This window comes from Mandrillus leucophaeus, unplaced genomic scaffold (assembly GCF_000951045.1).
Source record: "Mandrillus leucophaeus isolate KB7577 unplaced genomic scaffold, Mleu.le_1.0 Scaffold35, whole genome shotgun sequence".
NCBI classification, from domain to species: domain Eukaryota; kingdom Metazoa; phylum Chordata; class Mammalia; order Primates; family Cercopithecidae; genus Mandrillus; species Mandrillus leucophaeus.
In genome coordinates, this window is record NW_012103698.1 from 5762043 (window position 1) to 5783653 (window position 21611).

The window sequence follows — 21611 nt, forward strand, 5'->3', positions numbered from 1 at the left end:
ATGTGCCACCACACCTGGCTAATTGTTGTTTTGTTGCTGTTGTTTTTGTATTTTTAATAGAGATGGGGTTTCACTGTGTTAGCCAGGATGGTCTCGATTTCCTCACTTCGTGATCCGCCCGCCTCAGCCTCTCAAAGTGCTGGGATTACAGGCCTGAGCCACCACACCCGGCCAAGACTCTCTCAGAATCTGTCCTTGACAAGGATCATTCCATCCCCAAGTGTCTCAAAGAAAGGTAGTACTTTCACTTTCTTAGGCTACAACACCAACCCCTGGTGTTTCTTTCAAATTCTTTCTTTCTCAATCATCCATAAAGCATGAAAGCCAATTATGCAGAGCAGTGCTTTTCAACTCTTCTCTCCTCAGGCACATATACAACAATAACATAAGGCAGTCTGGAGGCCCCAGACACTCATGGCACGCAGGTTGGAAAGCTCCAATTTAGAGTATCAAAGGATAAGCCAGGAAATAAACGCCACCTTTTGTGGGCATCATAAAGATGCTTTATAGGTAAGCAACATAGGATCACTGAGTGAGCGAATGACTAAACACTGACCCAGTTACACAAAATGATGTCTTCTTGAACAAGTCCCAGGCAGCCTGCTCTTTATTTGTGCCCTCTTTCCTAAAAAAATAAAATAAAATAAAATAAAAAATGAAAATAATAAAAATAAAAGAGTAAAGTATATAACTTTCTGGGAATTGTAACAAGGCTTATTTTTAGTACCTGTAATTGTAAATCAATGGCTGGAAAAGTTTTCTGTGAAAGTGGTTCTCTCATAACTGACAAGGGCCATCTTCTTCACTATTGTTATCAGTATTCTGACTTATAAACACTCATTAAAATATTGTATTTATTAGCCTCATGAGTGGTCATATACTCCTCTTCTCAATATTTATTCTTTCCTCAAGGGCATGAAATTACATATGGGATATATGAGGGCCAAGAATCTCACTTCTAGAATTCATCTAAGGTAGAGGATTCTAAGATGTGATCCACAGGCAAAATGCTTACAGAACAGTTTTCAGCAACTATCTTTCACATAACTATTACATCAGAACTACTACTAAAGTGCACTGTTTATTCACTGAGAAGGCTTTTAAAGGAAAGCTACCATTAATCTGAGAGGAACTCTGTAGAATTACAGACTACTCAGTAATCACAGTACTTCTTTAAAAAAAAAAAATCAAGAAACTAGAACTCAGGAAAATGGACTAAAATAAAAGCAATGAATAACCAATGAATAAAACCAATGAATATAGAAATGAACATTAGTGACCTCAAAATGCAGTGATATTGGAAACTAATGTATGTATATGTCAATTCTACTACTGGGCTTTTCAGAAGTAGTCTTGATCAGAGTGTATTACCCAGCAGAGGGTGGAAATTAATCTTATTTCCATATCACTGTCTCATTTGTCTTGAGATTTTACAAGACTTTGCTATTTTCAATTTACAGTCATGAGCTGCTGCTGCCTCTGCCTTTGATCACACAAGTCCCCAAAACCTAGAACGCTATACTATAGTTAATCCCTCTAAGAAATATGACAACTTTCTGACTGAAAGCAATTTTTCCTTTATGGCTACACTGAGAGATGTTTCTTATCCCCATTTCACAAGTAACAAGCTTCCTCAAAGAAAAATGGTTACGTGAAACAACAAGTGTTCTGATTCAGTACTTCTAGCAAAATAATCTATTTTCTTATTAGTCTATCAATATTCTATACCCAGGGACTAGAGTAAGTCCTCTTGATTTTTAAGCTCTGTCATAGGGAATAAAAGTTTGTGTTCTTTCTGAATCTCAGGTTTATTTTCACTAGCTTTATGTTAAAGCCACACTCTGAACAATCACCCAATCCATCAATCTGAGCAGGCTCATACTTAGTTATGCAGATTTGGTCCCTTATTATCCCAAACTGCCCATCTCTACTACATCCAGTATTCTGTTTCACTGAGTTTTTTCTATTTCACATCCAGGTCATCCTTCCTTGTTCTTATAATTTTTCGAGCAAGCATTTTTCTCTCTTACTCCACATTTTACTTTCTATTACTTTGTGTTCTCAAGAAAAAGTTTATCTGGAAAAAAATGCCTTAGATTTTCACCATTTTACTCAGTTTCTAACATAGACAATTTCTCCAACAATATTCCCCAGTTACTATTAGCTTAGACCAGAAGCATTACACCATCATAGGTGCCTTCTTAGATGTCTCCAGGCTTAAAAAAGCATCAATATGCCAGATCCTATTTTATCCAAGGCCAGGCCATCTTTAAAAATTTAAACTTTTTAAAAGATGACATATGCATCATATTTCACTTTTGACTTCAACCAGGGTTCTCTACTTAAACATATTCTGGCTGAGACACATTATACAATATGCAGCATGGGTGAATCATAAACTCATAAAACATTAGTGTAAGAAGGCTTTCAAGATGATTTAGGATAACTCTCCCTTTAACTGGGGAAGAAATTGGGGCACTGAAAGTTAAGCACTTTCTGAATTACTACGATGATTCAGTGGTTTAAAAAAAAAAAAAAAAAAATTAAGAAACCAAGCCCCCAAGCTGAAAGTAAGTCATATTCAAGTGTTCATGCATGGAAGAATTATTTGGAGCTCAAAACATAATAACCAAGATGCTAAATAAACAGATCCACAAATATATATTTAAAGGGAATTCTCGTTATTTTCAAGGTTCTATTTTGGCACTTTATTTTTATTTTGCTTCTAAGTGTATGCTCTTTTTTTTTTGAGACAGAGTCTCGCTCTGTCGCCCAGGCTGGAGTGCAGTGGGGTGATCTCGGCTTACTGTAAGCTCCGCCTCCAGGGTTCACGCCATTCTCCTGCCTCAGCCTCCCGACTAGCTGGGAATACAGTAGCCCGCCATCACGCCTGGCTAATTTTTTGTATTTTTAGTAGAGATGGGGTTTCACCGTGATAGCCAGGATGGTCTCGATCTCCTGACCTCGTGATCCGCCCGCCTTGGCCTCCTAAAGTGCTGGGATTACAGGCGTGAGCCACTGCACGCGGCCACTCTTCTTTTTCTTGATACAGAAATGACACTAACATTACTCAGTTTTTCAGATGTAATCAGCTGTTTCTGGCCCACAAATGAAACAAAGAAAGTGAAGGAGCTTTCCATACTAATTAAAAGAGAGCAAATAACATTATCAAAGGTTAAACTGATATTTTAAAATGTATACAAGTAAGAAACCACACCTCTGCACAGAAGACAATAGTGTTAAAAATTAGGCTGGCCACCAAGTAGTCTTACCAGCCTAGAAAATAAGGGAATTAATAAGGGAATCATCTGGGCTATGTTTGAATAAAACTTAATTTGTGGATACTGAAATGTGAATTTCATATAATTCTTATGTTACATAAAATTATTATATTTTAATTTTTTCCAACCATGTAAAAATATAAAAATCATTATTAGCTCACAGACCATATAAAAACAACTGGTGGGCTTGCATTTGGCTTATGGATTACAGTTTGCCAATCTCCAGTCTAGGGAATAGCAGAGAGAAGGGAAGGCAGGACGTAATCGGTTTAATAACTAGGGAGACTATTTATTAACTTCTGCATTAAACCTAAATGGAAAAGCAGCAACCCCAACCCCCAACAAGTATGCATCAATGTCAGTCTCAGTTTGGAAAAAAAATGTTGTACTTCACAGTCTTTATCACAGAAACAGCTCCAGAAACAATCATTGATTCATAGGTGAAAAAAATCTCACAACAGTATACTAATCATAATTTTAAACAGATAATTCGTTTTTGTAGAAGTATCCTAAAATTATAGTATTAGATACATTATTCATTACCATTTTGTCCCTGAGTCGCTCTCCACGGATAAAAAAGTCAGCACAGCCATTCTCTTCCTGATGAGGGACTTTGAAGACAGTGACGCTGCTTAGTCCACTCCCTCCAAGTGGTAACCATCCACCACTTGAGTCATCTCGGGTCATCACCACAGCTCGCACTCGTGCATAACTATTACTAAAATAGATGCAAAGATCAGGAATTAGCTTTTCCATAAACAAAAAACAGCCAAGCCATCAGTCTTGTTTGAGAAACCAAAGACCACATTAGTTAATATGTGGTGACTAAGGTGTTTACTACTTCCATGAAAATCCACAGAAAGTAACCTACTTGAAAAAGGTCAAAAACCACAAACAGACTTTAAAGGTTGTCCTTCATTTTGAAGACTAATCTCGTAATAAAAGACTATAAAACTACTACTTCAATTCATTTCAGTAGTTCCAGCACATCTTATTGCCATGGAACAAGTTGTGAAGGATCCCAAAGACAACTACTGTCAAACTACACAGGCTACCATAAAACTTGTCTATATATGTCCATTTGCTACAATATTATAACCAGGACAAACTGCTGTATTTCAGCACATTCAACCATAGCATCTAGAAGTTCCTAACAGTTCCAGAATATATTATAAATAAAATGCTGAAACAAACATGCTTAGTTTAGATGCTACATTTTTAATTTCTTCTACCAACTGGGAATCTCAATCACTTACACAAATCATATAAAGAAAAGTGTTCTGCTTAAATTACTTAACAAGCAAATTGGTCCGTAGAAACTATAAGAAATAAATTTGTTATTAGCTAACCAGTTTATGACATTTTTCTATAGCAGTCCAAAGACAGTAAGACACATGTGTAATCAACATGATAATCAAAATACAGACCATTTTCATCACTCCAAAACCCTTATGCCAAACACAGAAATTTTGCCTGTTTGGGACTTTCAAATAAATGGAATCAAACAGAGTCACCATTTGTACCCTTTTTATCTGACTTCCTTCTCTCATGTTGTTTTGTGTATCAGAAGTTCATTTCTTTTAACTAAGTAGTCCTCTAATTAAATAAATCATAATTTATTCTTTCTTATATGGATAGGTATTTGGATTTTTCTAGTTGTTGGCAATTATGAATAAAGCTGTTATAAACATTCTTGTACATCTTTTTGTAGACATTTTTTCATTTCTCAAATAATTACCTAGGAGTGGAATAGGTCACAGGATAGGTACATGTTTATCTATACAAGACACTATCTTCCAAAGTGGTTGTACTGTTATACATTCCCATCAATAATGTATGACAGTTTCAGATTCACCATATCCCTGCCAATACGGTGTTTTCAGTCTTAACTTTACTCATTGTATTGAGTATATAGTGGTATCCCACAGCGTTTTTAATTTGTATTTCCATAATGACTCATGATGTTGAACATCTTTTCATGTGCTTTCTGGCCATTTGTTTATCTTGTTTTTACGTCTGTGACCATTTTTTATTACACTATCTTTATTATTATTTTTAGAAGTGTTTTTAAAAATATATTCTGGACATAAGTATTCTTCAGAGAATATACTTTTAAAGTTGCACTGGGTTGTGGTTAAGAGTGAGAATTCTAGAGTCAAACTTCCACAAGTTGGATCTTGGCTTAGAAACTTACTATCTGTATGACTTTGAGAAAGGTACTAAACCTCTGTGCCTCAATCTTATGTGTGAAATAACAGCACTCACTTACAATAAATGTAAACCATGCCTGACACATAACAAACACTATATGAGTATTACTTTTTATTATCATTATGACAACAAAGCATTGAAAATTGAAGACACTGCCATCCTGGTATTTCAAAATCAGACAGGATCTGGAAAATAATTGAATTTTCATGATGAACCATAATTATCTATTATTGGGGTCAAAATAACTATATAGAAACTCTAAAAGGTTTTGGCTTCACAATTTACTCTTTTGTGGAAGCTTTTTATTATTTAGTTATTCAGAGGCTCTGATTCTTATCTGGACCCAATTCTTGCCAATCTTCAACTCAGAGAAATGGTCAGAGAAGTGTGGGTGCATAAAGGCTGGGTCGATGTAGATATTAAATCCTCCTGAGATGGGCTGGAGCAAACTCCACCACTATAACCACAACATGCATCTTAAAAGGCAGTGGGAGCAGACTACATAATAACCACATTTGTGGGCTAGCTTCCATTCTAAAGCAAATTAAGAGAATCTTATAAGATGTTCCTTCCTTATTAAAAACCTACACTGTAACTCAATTTCTAATCTCTGATCATATTTGAACAGTAATTTCAAATATATCCTTTCATACACAGCAGGAGAACTAAACTACTGTCTTGTATGTTTTGTGCTGCTTTAACAGAATACCAGACTGGGTAAATGATAAAGAGAAATTTATTTCTCACAGTTCCAGAGGCTTGGAAGTCCAAGATCAAGGCATCAGTAGGTTCATTGTCTGGAAAGAGGTCAGTCTCCTCTTCCAAGATGGTGCACTCTGGAGGGGAGGAATGCTGTGTCCTTACATGGCAGAAGGTGGACAGGCAAAAAGGGATGGGCACCCTCAGTTCTTTTATTAGGATATTCATCCATTCATGAAGGTAGAACTCTTACTTTCATGATGGTAGGTGCTAAACACCTCCCAAAAGGCCGCACCTCCTAATACTGTTGCATTGGCGTTTACATTTCAACATAAATTTGTGGGGGCAAAAACATTACATCCACAGCAACTACTAATGTAGAAATCCAGGTGAGAGGTAATATTGAATGGAACTAGGATGATAACAATGGACACGAAGAGGAACAGAGAGATTTGGGTATATTTTGGAGGTAGAGCCAAGAGAACTTGCTGATAAGATTTTAACTACAAAACAAGTAAAGTGTTGCAAATCATCTAAAATTCTTAGTGGCATCCATGAGCTTCATTTCCTAAAATTTTCAGCTGGTATTTCAATAAAGTCAGAAGCACAAGATGACCAAACACGAAGACAAATTTTGCCTCAGTTGTACTGAACCATGTAGTTTTGAAATGACAGTACTATATTACACATGAACCAGAAAAACTCTAAAGCTATACTTTATTGCACTTTGTGGATAAATGTATGGCAGCAATTTCAAATTTATATATTGGCAAAATATTTCTTAACAATCAAATTAAGAGTACAGTTGCTGAAAGTTTTACTAGTCCTAGAAGTTTTAACTGTCTGAAACACAAAGTGTCCTTCACCTAAAGTGACCTGCTTTTTTAGTTTCTTTTCTCCCTTACAGAACCATCTTGCTTCATGATTACCAAGCCTATTATATACCCCACCCAACTACTAGACAAGTAGAAGGCTCAAGGAAGACACAGTCTGGAGATGTGAGATTTTATCATATGTTTTTTGCTTGTTTTATGTGTCCATTATAAGGAAACACCAGGCTTAAAACACTTAAAGTGTTTGATAGTCAAGCTCCTTAGAGAACGAACCTAAAGGCTCTAACCACACATTGGGACATTTCTTGAAACACAGAATACGTGCACGGTTTTAATACTGATTCCCATTCTTCCCATTTCCTGGTCACAACCAAAAGTTCCCAACTCTTCCTTTTCTCTCCACCAAGAAGGCAGAAACTGACCATAATATTGTACTCTAGACTCATACATACTAATGTATGTGTGAAATTTTTTTGTGATTTTTTTTAGCTCATTGGTTAACACATGTATGAGTCTACAATACAATATTATGCAAGTTTTTGTAACATTTTTACAAGCTTATAATACTTATATTAACCAGATGTTCAATTATTAGGTAAAATAATTGTGCATGATGTTCATAAATTAAAATTCTATCTATCCCCATCCCTCTTATTGTTATCAGTTAATATGTTACACATAATACGTATTCAACTTAATAACAGGAAAACAAAGTTAACAAGCATTGTAGCACAATATTGACTCCGATGGAATTCTCATTGATTTTACATTGGTTTCATTTTCTAAATACAATCCTGTGTTGCATAATGTTTCCATCAACAATGGACCCCATATACAACAGTCCCATAAGATTACAATACCATATCTTTATTGTACCTTTCTGACATTTAGGTACACAAATACTTACCATTGTGCTAAAACTGACTACAGTTTTCAGTACAATAACATCCCGTACAGCAAGCCTGTCCAACCTGTGGCCCAGGATGGCTTTGAATGAAGTCCAACACAAATTCATAAATTTCTTAAAACATTATGAAATTTTTGTGTGATTTTTTTTAAAGCTCATCAGCTATCGTGTTAGTGTATTTTCCCATCTAGGTTTGTGTAGGTACACTCTATGATGTTTGTGTGCACAATGATGAAATACCCCAACAATGTATTTCTCAGAGCACATACCTATTGCAAAACACACGCCTATTTTACTTAGCATACTTTTATTCTCTTCAAAGTACATACAATAATTTTACGATTTACTTGACAGAAGATGCTGTAATTCCACTCAACTGGCACTCAAATAACTAATGTGCAAGGAAATGTTATCTTGAGGAATCCAAAATTCATAGAGCCTATAAATCTGTAGCAAAGCAATTTTTCCCTTTACACCAAAGATTAATTTTGTGAACCTCCTGGAAAGGATTACGAATCCCCAAAATTATAATCAAATGTGAGTTTTGTTTTTTTTTTTTTTTTGCCACATACGCATTTTCTTCAGGGGAGATAGTATATAGCTTTAATCACAATAGCATCTATGATCACCCTGGCCCACCAATTTAGGAACCATTGCTATACACAAATACTATATACAAAATGACTAGCAGTACAGCTCTGGCTCTTGCTCAGGTCAGTTTCCTAAATTTGGATACATTTATAATAGCCGGCTGGCCATCTATATTGTTTTGGTTCTTAAGCTTAACATTTCTAAAATAAATTGTCTTTCTGTTCTCTCTATACCTTTCTTTTCTATTATAATACATACCCAAGCAATACCCTGATATTAGCCCAGTGAGACCTATTTGTATTTCTGACCTCCAGGCTAAAATATAATAAATTTCTGTTGTTTTAAGTCACTAAGTTTATGGTAATTTGCCTACAGCAGCAACAGGAAACTAATATAAAGGACGGAACACCTTCTTGAATATATAGTAATACATATACAGGAGAAAAAGATAACTTTTCCCATTTTTAATTACAATAGTATTAAAACAAAATCCTGACCTCCGCCCCACCAACCACCAAATTGAGAAGGTTCTTAGGATGCCTTAAGATTTGTACAGTATAACAGGAACTTATTTATCCATTGAGGGATGTTTGTAGTGACAAAACACCCTTTGCTCTCTATATACTTTAAGTAAATATTAACCATCCAAATATTAAACATTACTGCAGAGACTAGGTAGAAGAGAAAAGGGAAGCATTTAATAAAAGTAGGTTAGGATGATACAGTACTTCACAATTTAAGTATTTGCTTTCTAAACTATGTAGAATGCAGATATGCAGAAGATAAGCACATTACTACTCAGTAATCTATTCACTTAACCCATGAGATTCATATAGCACATAAACTAAATTGAAAAGTTACGATCCTCTCCCCATAGAAGCTCATAATCTAGTGGGCAAAAATATATTGCCACATAATGGGAATACTGGAGATTACTAATATTCATATTTGATGTAGGTTTTTAATAGTGGTATATCAGGTAGATAAAAAGCTAAGGACACTCAATAGAGAGAGCATGACACAAGTACATCATATTTAAGAACCAATATAAAGTCCAAAAGATGATGGTAGACATAAGCGATAGAAAGAAATAGTAGAAGACTTACTGTATCAAGCCATGCATACTATGCTCAAAGTTAGTACTCTATCAAGATAAAAGAGACCACAGGATGACAATAAGCAAGAAAGTAGAATGTTCTGATTTGTATTTTAAAAGCTCTAAGAGCAGCAGGAGAACATTACTGCATTAACCCTAATGAAAGAGGTATTTCTTCATCTTACAGAGAAAGGCTGGGTTTGATTAGAAAAATGAAGATGTGAATTATCCCTTTAGCACTGGCAACTCTAAAAACTGGAGCAAATATTAAACATGGCACTCTGTTTAATAACAAGTCAGATCTAGGTTCCAAAGGCAGTGTCACCTCTGAAAAGTTGTTATCTTGGAGCCAGGTGCGGTGGCTCATGCCCGTAATCCCAGCACTTTGGGAGGCCGACGTGGGTGCATCATGAGGTCAAGAGATTGAGACCATCCTAGCAAAGATGGTGAAACCTCGTCTCTACTAAAGATACAAAAATTAACTGGGCGTAGTGGCGTGCGCCTGTAGTCCCAGCTACTCAGGAGGCTGAGACAGGAAAATTGCTTGAGCCTGGGAGGCAGAGGTTGCAGTGAGACCAGATCACGCCACTGTACTCCAGCCTGGTGAGAAAGCGAGACTCTGTCTCAAAAAAAAAAAAAAGTTGTAAATCTTGGGCAAATTACTTAAGCTCTCTGTATCCCTCTTCCTGGTCTGAGATAATAATATTTATCACAGTGCTATAAGAAATAAATGAGGTTATGCATGTACATTTCTTAGCATTTTGCCTGGCTCATTGTTAGGTGCCCAATAAATGTTATTACAATGACTTAATATATTAAATTAACTTTATGTTACTACATCCGCATTACCAAATTGTCTAAATTTGTCTCATTATTCATGATGATCTTGTAAAAAAAAAAAACTGAGGTGACAGTCTCCTCTCAGAACTTTTAACTTTAAGAATTATTCATCACAGCTAAGTATGTGATACGGTTTGGCTGTGTCCCCATCCAAATCTGAAGTTGAATTGTATCTCTCAGAATTCCCATGTGTTGTGGGAGGGATCCAAGGGGTCTTAACTGAATCATGGGGCCAGTCTTTCCTGTGCTATTCTAGTGAGAATGAATAAGTCTCAAGAGATCTGATGGGTTTATCAGGGACTTCTGCTTTTGCTTCTTCATTTTTCTCTTGCTGCCATCATATAATGAAGTGCCTTTTGCCTCCTACCATGATTCTGAAGCCTCCCCAGCCACGTGGAACTGTTAAGTCCAATTAAACCTGTTTCTTCCCAGTCTCAAGTATGTATTTATCAGCAGCGTGAAAACGGACTAATACAGTAAATTGGTACCAGTAGAGTGGGGTATTGCTGAAAAGATACCCAGAAATGTGGAAGTGACTTTGGAAATGGGTAACAGGCAGAGTTTGGAACAGTTTGGAGGGCTCAGAAGAAGACAGGAAAATATGGGAGAACGGCTTTGACAAAAATGCTAATAGTGATATGAACAATAAGGTCCAGGCTGAGGTGGTCTCAGATGGAGATGAGGAACTTGTTGGGAACTGGAGCAAAGCTGAGTCTTGTTATGTTTTAGCTAAGACACTGGTGGCATTTTGCCTCTGCCCTAGAGATTTGTGGAACTTTGAGCCTGAAAAAGATTATTAGGGTATCTGGCAGAAGAAATGTCTAAGCAGCACAGCATTCAAAAAGTGACTTGGGTGCCATTTTATGCTGTTTTCAAAGGGAAACAGCATAAAAGTTCAGAAAATTTGCAGTCTGGCAATGCAGCAGAAAAGAAAAACCTATTTTGTGAGAAGAAATTCAAGCTGGCTGCAGAAATTTGCATAAGTAGCAAGGAGCCTAATGTTAATCCCCAAGACCATGGAGAAAATATCTCCAGGCCATGTCAAAGACCTTCATGGCAGCCCCTGCCATCACAGGTCCGCAGGCCCAGGAGGAAAAACTGGTCTCACAGGATGAGCTGAGCCCACTGTCCCTGTGCTGTGTGTAGCCTCAGAACTTGGTGCCCTGTATACCAGCCGCTTCAGCCATGGCTGAAATGGGCCAACACAGAGCTCGAGCTGTTGCTTCAGAGGGTGGAAGTCCCAAGCCTTGGCAGCTTCTACATGGTGTTGAGCCTGTGGGTGCACAGAAGTCAAGAACTGAGGTTTGGGAAACTCTGCCTAGATTTCAGAAGATATATGGAAACACCTGGATGCCAAGGCAAAAGTGCTTCGGTGGCAGGGCCCTCATGGAGAACCTCTGCTAGGGCAGTGTGGAAGGGAAATGTGGGGTCAGAGTCCCCACACAGAGTCCCCACTGGGGCACTGCCTAGTGGAGCTTTGAGAAGAGGGCCACCATTCACCAGACCACAGAATGGTAGATCCACTGACAGCTTCCACTGTGCGTCTGGAAAAGCCACAGATACTCAACACCAGCCTGTGAAAGCAGCCAGGAGGGAGGTTGTACCCTCCAAAACCACAGGGGTGGAGATGCCCAAGACCATGGGAACCTACCTCTTGCATCGGCATGACCTGGATGTGAGACATGGGTCAAACCAGATCATTTTGGAGCTTTAAAATTTGACTGCCCTGCTGGATTTCGGACTTGCATGGGCCCTGTATCCCCTTTGTTTTGGACAATTTATCCCATTTGGAATGGCTGTATTTACCCAATACCTGTACCTCCACTGTATCTAGGAAGTAATTAGCTTGCTTTTGATTTTACAGGTTCACAAGCAGAAGGGACTTGCCTTGTCTCGAATGAGAGTTTGGACTCTGGACTTTTGGGTTAATGGTGAAATGCATCAAGACTTTAGGGGACTGTTGGGAAGGCATGATTGGTTTTGAAAAGTGACGACATGAGAACTGCAGGGGCCAAGGGCAGAATGACATGAGTTGTCTGTGTCCCCACCCAAATCTCAACTTAAATTGTATCTCTCAGTATTCCCACATGTTGTGGGAGGAACCCAGGGCGAGGTAATGGAATCAGTAGGGCTGGTCTTTCTCATATTATTCTTGTGGTAGGGAATAAGTCTCAGGAGATCTGATGGGTTTATCAGGGGCTTCCGCTTTTGCTTCTTCCTCATTTTTCTTTTGCTGCCACCATGTAAGAAGTGCCTTTCACTTCCCGCCATGACTCTGAGGCCTCTCCAGCCATGTGGAACTGTAAGTCCAATTAAACGTCTTTTTGTTCCTAGTCTTGGGTATGTCTTTATCAGCAGCGTGAAAACAAACTAATACAGTATCAAATATCAGTCATCTAAGTCTTCCACAAACTGTTTATGTAATGCAGACATCTGGGAATTCTTCCAGAAGAAGAAATAAAACTAAAATATGCGGGATAAATAGAGGTTTTCACAAACTACACCTTTAGAATCAATCATTTTAGGTTCTGCTAGACAGTATCATCAACCTATGGAAACAGTTCAAACAATAACTACTTTGAATGTCCCCTGCCTTCTGGTACTACTAGTGTCCATTCCCCATGACTCCTGAATTACTAGCATTGATACTATCATTTCATTCTGAAATTCTCTTGGTCTATGGCAGAAGAAGTGAACTATAAAAAGTATTCATTCTCAACAAAAGATCAAAACACAGAAGACAGGAAGTCAACATTAATATTAGAGTTCATGATGAGATAAAAGCATTAGAGTAAAATATGAAAAATTTTAAAATAATCCTATAGTAGGGAAAGCCTAAGATCCAGAGGCCATTAAAATATAAAAGGATAAATTGAACTATATTAAACATATTCGTGCATGGGAAAAACACCATAAACAATAAAGACAAAAATAACAAATGGGGAAAAAAATACATAACACACATGTATTAGCTTTCTATTGCTGTCCTAACAACTACCACAAACTTAGTGGCTTACAACAACACAAATTTTTACACTTCTGTGAGTTGGAAGTCCAAAGAGTTTCACACTGGGCTAAAATCAAGGTACTGGCAGTGCCGCATTCCTTTCGAAGCTCTAAAAGAGAAACAGTTTCCCTTGCCTTTTCCAGTTCCTAGAGACCATCCACATTCCTTGGCTCATGGCTCCCTCCTTCTACCCTCAAAGTCATGAATACTGCTTCTCTCTGAACCTTCTTCTGTAGTTGTATCTTTCTCTGACCACAGTCCTATACAGTCAGGAAAGGTTATCCGCTCAAGTGCTCATGTGATTAGCCTAGGTTCATCCAGATAATCCAGGATAATCTCCCTATATCAAAGCTCACAACCTTAATCACAGCTGCAAAATCCTAACATACTCACAGGTTCTGGAGATTAGGGCAAGGACATCTTTGGGGAGGGGCAGGACATATTCTGTCTACCATGAATGGCATATAAAAGGAAAAAAAAAAAAAGATAATTCCTTAAAAGTAACTCCAAAAATCAGTAAGAAACGACCAACAACACAAAGGAAAAACAGGCCAAGTTCATTAATAAAATCCACAGAAGAAAAATACAAATGCCATGAAATACAGAAAAAGTAATTCTATTCAGAATAAGAGGAATGCAAATTAAAGAGATGACCTTTTTTTTTCATTTCAAAGCATTGACTGCACTTTTTCTTAAACATGGAACACAAAGTTTGTAAAACTCCAACAAATTCATTTAATAATGACCACACTAATAATCAGGAATCACGGCAAAACTTCTTTCAGTGAAGAATTCCATTGATTTAGAGATAACTAAAAACACAGATTCCCTGATTCCTAAGGGTTAAGGCACAGGAAACCTGTAGTTTAAGTTTCTGAGGAAGTTATGATGTTGTATTTGGAATATTGGTAAACTAGAAAACTAATCACCATTTTGAATAAACTAACTGAAAATCTGTTGCGTAAAATTCTATCCAGAATAATTTATCTCATATCACTGCAGGTTATGTAGCTTAACCCAACAGTTACTCTAGTTTTGGGCTTTGGATAATCCTAAATATTGAGTTCCAAAGAAAAACACTAAAAAAAGACAATATTCAAAGCAAAAAAATACTGAGTTAGCATAGCCTGGCAATCTAAAATCTTCTAATAGCTATAACTTAGAAGCCTATACCTCTCTGACGACCTATCCTATTGCTTACTCACTATATTGCAACAATAGTATTTTTGTACTCCTAAAGTGTAATAGTTCTCTTCTACCATGGGGTCTCTAGACGCTGTTTCCTTTACTCGTGTATTCCTGAGATATTCTACTGGTTGCTCCTTTCTAAACTATCAGCTAATAAGAATCCTCCTCGGAGTAGCACCAGCATCCATCCACCTTCTCTCCACTATTTCTTTTTCTGGTTTTATTTTCCTCATAATGCCTATGACTATCTGAAATTACTTTATTTATTTATTTATTTATTTATTTATTTATTTACTGTCTGTCCTCCATTAATAGGATTTACGCTCCAGATGAGTAGGAACCTTGTTTTCCTTGCTCACTACTGTATCTAATAAGAGTGTTATCCGGGCCACAATAGATGCTTAATATATCAATCACTGTTGAGTAAATGAATAGAAAAGCATATAAACTCCCAACCTTCCTCTCAATTTATTAACCTGTCATACTCATGAATCTCTATGAAGACAATAAAATACGTTATGAAATTTTAGTTGTAAACAAGCCTGAAGTAGAAAATTTTCAGTACCTTCCTCTACCTTCCTCCTCTGAGCTCCATTCCTCCACCAATACTCATTTACCCCTTACCCTTGTGATCAGGTAATTTTGACTTACGGTAGGTAAACATGACTCCAGAAGCAACTCTTAAAGACAGAGAAGTGAAAACAGGTATATTGTTACAATCCAAGCAAAAACCATAAGATACAGAACTTTTCTCAGTTGTGTATCATTCACAGACGACCACCTCGTATCTCAGAGTGATTCATGATTCAAATCTTTCCAGGAACCAGGTGTACTCTGGATCCTAAGAGATCAGAAGGATAAGCACAGAGGAAATTAGAAAAACAAGAAAAAATAAAGGAAGGAGAAGAAAGGCTTTCCTGACAGAAGGCTACAGTTGTTCCTCGGTATCTGTGTGAAATTGGTTCCAGGACCTCCCTTGAATATCAAAATCCTCGAGGCTGAAGTCCCTGATATAAAATGGCAAAATACTTGCATTAAGCCTATGCATATCCTCCTGTATACTTTAAATCATCTGTAAAGAGTGGTACGCTGTATTATTTAGGGAATATAAGATTTTAAAGTGTGTACATGTTCAGTAAAGATGCAATTTTTTTCAAATATTTTCAATCTGCAGCTGGTTCAATTCACAGATGTGAAGCATACACATGGATACAAAGGCAGCAAGCCAAGAAAGAGTATTAGAGAAAACGATATTCTAGAAGATTCAGATAGACTTTTTTTTTAAGTGGGGAGGGAGCAGTAATGCAATATATGGACCAGCTCATACAGGGCCATATTAGAGATTTTGTTCTTTATCTTAAGAAAAAACATACTTTGAGCAAAGAAACAATGAAAGAGATTTATGTTTAAAGAAAAATCACAGTTTTGCAGATTGAAAAGATAGTGGGGGAAAGGGAGTCAGCAGCAGATGAAGGTGGCATGTTAGAAATCCAGGTGAGAAATATGGACTAGAATAATGAGATAACTAGACAAATAAATGAGAAAACTGAATAGACTGAAGATGTCTTTTGGAGGTAAAACTGTGCTACCCAGTGTGCTTCTAAAACTCTGAGCTCTGTTGCATTTTTCTGTTTTTTCAATTGTTTCTAATCTCTAGAATAAAAGCCTTATTACACATTTTAAATAAATAATTAAGGAGGTAATGCAATTCAACTTAACATGGTAACAGCTGCATTATTACATAAGACATGTGTGGTGGGAAATACACAAAAAGATTCTATACCTTCCCTCAAGAAGTTCACCATCTAAATACGATTGTAGATATAATACCAGTAGCAATATAATAATGTGCAGTATGAATAAAAATACATAAAAACAGAAAAGAGGAGTGAAATTTCAAACATACATTTGATAAAGTGGGACAACGTTATTTTTACAAAGTTTGCACTCCATGATTCAAATACTGGAAAGGGAACTAAACTGGCAATCAAAAGACACTGCTTCAGAAAAACCTTACTTACTCGGATGATGGTTTAAAAGAACTGAAAAATTCAACATTTATTCTTAAAACCATTCATGGTGAAGAAGTATGAAATACTTCATCAACACTGTAAAGGCTCAATTAATAATATGTAAATTACAGCAGTAATAAAAATTTATTTCAATAATTGGTACCACGCCTAAAAATGAAATACCTGTGGCATTCTATTAAAGTCAGAAATAGAACATTACCACAGACTGAAAAAAAATAAAAGGCATAAGTAATGATTCGAGGAGATGGTGAAAAAAGATAAAACTTCATTTAAAAATTATTCTTGTTTGCAGATTATGTGACTGATTACTTAGAAGATACAAGCAGATTTCCCATTAGAAAAATAAGAGAATGCAATATGGCGGTTAAAGTTTAAAAGCTATTTACCAATGATTTAGAAATTGCCACACATACAAAAAGCCAATTCATAATAAAAATAATATAAAAGTGATAGGATAATGATGTACAGAGCTAATCTGAAGCCATCTGTAAAACTTTTCTTTCTTTTTGAGGCTGGAGTGCGGTTGGCATGATCATAGCTCACTGTAGCCTCAAACTCCTGGGCTCAAGTGATTCTCCCATCTCAGCTTCTCAGCTTAGTAGGTGTGACTATAGGCACCTGCCACCATACCTGGCTAAATTTTTTCATTTTTTGTAGAGACACGGTCTCACTATGTTTCCCTGACTAGGCTAGAACTCCTGGCCTCAAGCAAACCTCTCTCCTTGGCCTCCCAAAGTGCTGGGATTATAGGCCTGAGCCTCCACACTCGCCTAATCTACAAAACATTCATAAGGGTATGAAGGGTATGAATGAGTAAGAAGATATTGTATGTTTTCTGGAAGCAAAGCTTAGTATTTCAAGGATGACAATTCTAACATTTCTGCTCATTTATTAGAAATTGAGTTTAAAATACTGATGAACTATTCTGGGAAAAAATAACTTGAAAAACATGAGCTTTAAGTATACATTAAAGCCAAGAACATTTGCGTGGTCCTTTTAACATGAATCAGGTCATGTGAGTCTTGCTCAAAAACCTCTATGAGCCACATATTTCACGCATGGAAAGAGTCCAAACTCTAAAGACCCTACAAAAATTGGCTCTTGTAATCTTTGTGACTTCATCTCCAGCCATTCTCCCTCCCATTCCCTGTTCCAGCCATACTGTTCTTTCTCCTTCTCAAACATGCCAAGCCCATGCCTGCTTCAGGACATTTACTCTTATTGTGCTCACCACCTAAACCCCTTCCCAGATATTCTGTATGCCAGATTCCCTCACAAGAGACTCTCTGCTTTATTCAAATGTCACTTTCTCAATGGGGTGCTCCTACTGCCACCATCTCCACTCCATCTGCCATCCATACCGTGTAGCCTGTGCTACCACAGCACTAAAATTTAATTACTATAATTTCACTGTTATCTTCTGTGATCTCTCTCACACCTACTTAAAAACTCAAAGATCTTTGTTTTGTTCTTGAATACATCCTTAAACTAGAAGAGTGCTTGGCACAAAATACGCACTGAAAATATCTGCTGAATAAATAAACATTTTAATTTGGAGGTGGTGCTTTTTCTAGTAGTTATCCAAGTGTAATGTAAAAATATATTACTTGAATGGAAGGAGAGGGAGAAGGAGGGGGCAGGCAGGCACCAGGAGCAGCTGGGAGCAAAAAAAAAATTTTTTTTTTAAATAGATCTAGTATTCAAAATGGTGTGGTACAGGTGAAACAGAGGAAGGCTTCCCAATGTGTGGCTCATAAAACACATGCATCTTAATAACCAAATGTGTTTATTATAAAACTAATTCCTAGATCCCACCAAAACTTTTGAATCAAAATTTCTGGAGGCAAGGCCCACAAACAGGCTTTTTAAAAAAAAAATCCCAGATTAAGTAACCCCTTATGCACAATACAGTTTAAAAACCACAGGAGTGGAGCTCAGAAAGCATCCAAATGCATACAAACTTTTAGTAGGTAATAACAAGGAACATCAAATCTGTAGAAAACAGAAGGTTTACTCAAGGAATAAGTGAAGTAAAAGTCTATTCATCTGAAAAAAAAATTAAAACTTGAATCTCTACATTACACTAAAATTAAGACTATGTAATTATTAAAAGAAATATTTTTATAGTTGTGTGGTGAGTAATACCATTTAAAACTTCCACTGAAGTCAGAAATTATAAGACAAGAGTGCTATATTCAACTGCATAAAAATGTAAAATCTCTGTATTGTTAAAAACACCAAGATATTAGAAGACAAATGACAAACTAGGAAAAAACATGTTATCATATATGGCAAGGATTAGTATCATAATATAAAAGAAAATCTTATAGAGCAATTTGGCAAATTAAAAATATATATACCTTTAGACCCTGAAATGTAACATCTAAATATTTATTCTAAGGAAACAGAGACATGCACTCAAGAGCGTATGAACAAAACTGTATATCATAACATTGTTTATCATAGTAAAATAAAAACCCTTGAAACTGCCTAATGACCCACCACTGAGAAATTGACTAAAAGTAAATTTTCAGCCACTATTATGATGTGAATTTTCACAGGATGACACAGTAAATAAAAAGACTTCCAAATAGTATAAAACAGTGTAACTTCAGTTTTGTAGACATAAAAACATTTTAAAATGTATCAAATATGCCTTAAAAGACAATCTGGAAAAACTTACAACATAATGTCATAATGGCTATCCCTTGGCAGTAGAAGTAGAGATAATCTTTATTTTCTTCTTTTATAATCACATGGACAAAGAAAACTATCTACAATAAAGTGATCTGAGCTCTAATAATAAACATTTAATAGTAAATATCTAATTTTTACCACTAGTTTTTACTATCAGTAAGGCAGCTAGACCATAGTAAGGCAGCTCTATCTACCTAATCTATTTTGAATATTTGGTTAAAGACACTATCTCTAATTCTGACAATAACCCTGGAGAGGGGTATTATCTCCAAATTACAGATGGGGAAATAAAGCTTCAAGACGGTAAGTGATTTGCACAAGATCACATCACTGAATAAGGATTTAAATCCCTGCTGTTGTAGTCCTGCTGTGACTGGAAAGGAAAACAGTCGCTCATATCATACTCTCAGCTTCGCTTATATAAAAGTAAGAATATTTGGAGTAAATAATCTCCATCAATTATATATTTCATTTTCTACAATTTTATATGTCTACATGTAAGCTCATAGCACCTACTGAAAAAAGTAGATTCCATCATTATGCCCCGACACCTACAAGGAAACAAATCACAAAATCTATAATCTATTTCACAAATAAACATGCTGACCTTATCTACATATCCTTTCACATTATTCCCTATACCTCTCAAGATATGGTCTGGCTCTGTGTCCCCACCCAAATCTCATCTTGAATAGTAATCCCCATACATCAAGGGAAGAACCAGGTGGGAGGTGACTGGATGATGGGGGTGGTTTCCCCTATGCTGTTCTTGTGATAGTGAGTGACTTCTCATTAGATCCGATGGTTACACATGTGTTTGACAGTTCCCTCTTAACATGCTCTCATCTCCCTCCTGTCGCCTTGCAAAGAAGGTGCCTGCTTCCCCTTCGCCTTCTGTCATGACTGTAAGTTTACTGTGGCCTCCTAGCAATGCTTCCTGTTAAGCCTCTGGAACTGAGTCAGCTAAATCCCTTTCCTTTATAATTACCCAGTCTCAAGTAGTATTCTTTATAGCAGTGTGAGAACAGACTAATATACCTCATTACACCCCAAAATGTTCAGCAATCCAGTATCTAATGGAAATACACTAGAACTTACAAGAAGCTTTTTAACTATAAGCAATACTAGATTCAAATCAGTGTCACAGTCCCCAAAGCAGCAAGAAAATAGTGGTTTAAAACAATGCATAACAGTGAGGGACTTACAAACCTACAAACCAGGGTCCTTAAACAAAAAATAGAAAATGAAGAAATAAAAACAGCTATCATCAGACAAATTTTAAATTACAAACTTTTCATCTGCAAAGTTAAACTGAATAAAAACAGTAAAGATGTACAGGAGATATTTCCCATCGCTATTAGGAAACGGGAATAGATAAGAATTTTCAAGTGTTTCCAAGATCCCCAAACTCAAACCACCCTACCACTGCTTATCCATCGACATCAGTGGCTTTTACATCAGACATAGCTGGAGTAAATCAAACCTACCATTCATGGCTTCTTGAGTAGAATAAGGAATGGAACAAGAATTTTTTTTTTTTTTTGAGACAGGGTCTCGCTCTGTTGCCCAGGCTGGAGTGCAGTGGCACAATCTCTGCTCAATGCAACCTCTACTTACCTCCCCGGCTCAAGCAATTCTCATGCCTCAGTCTCCCAAGTGGCAGGAATTACAGGTGCCCGCCACCACGCCAGGCTTTTTTTTTTTTTTTTTTTTTATTTTTAATAGAGATGGGGTTTCAGCATGTTGGTCAGGCTGGTCTCAAACTCCTGACCTCAAGTGATCCACCAGCCTCAGCCTCCCAAAGTGCTGGGATTACAGGCATGAGCCACCGAGCCCGGCCAGAATAATAAATGTTAATTTAATGAATGTAAACCAACATTCATTCCCAAAAGATGTATTTATGGAACATGCATGGAGTATTATGGACCATGTATGAACTCAGTGATGCTGGTGTCCATTGGACTATGACAACTTCAGAAAGCATCAAATTAATCCCTTAAGTAAAGCTTTTTCACTCCATAGATAACCACAAAAACATACTTTCTTTAGCAATAAAATCAGCTTTATTGTCCTGTAAGAGCTCATACCGAACTAGGTATCGACTTTACATCTAGAAGTTTCAGGAACTTCTGTAAGTGAACATGAACTGAGTAAATTCCAAAAGATTAATTGAGGTCAAAAGTTTCTTCTTCATCCATAAATCCCAAACTGTAGAGCATGTCTCTAAA

General features: G+C 36.7%; 1 protein-coding gene across 1 annotated transcript in view; it reads right to left on the reverse strand.

Annotated features, from left to right (window-relative positions):
- Nucleotides 1-21611, reverse strand: part of SPRED1 (sprouty-related, EVH1 domain containing 1) — a 103239-nt gene that overhangs the window by 52131 nt on the left and 29497 nt on the right. The window contains exon 2 of the mRNA XM_011989328.1: nt 3825-3999. Coding sequence (XP_011844718.1) covers nt 3825-3999 — 175 coding nt within the window. The remainder of the gene's footprint in view (nt 1-3824; nt 4000-21611) is intronic.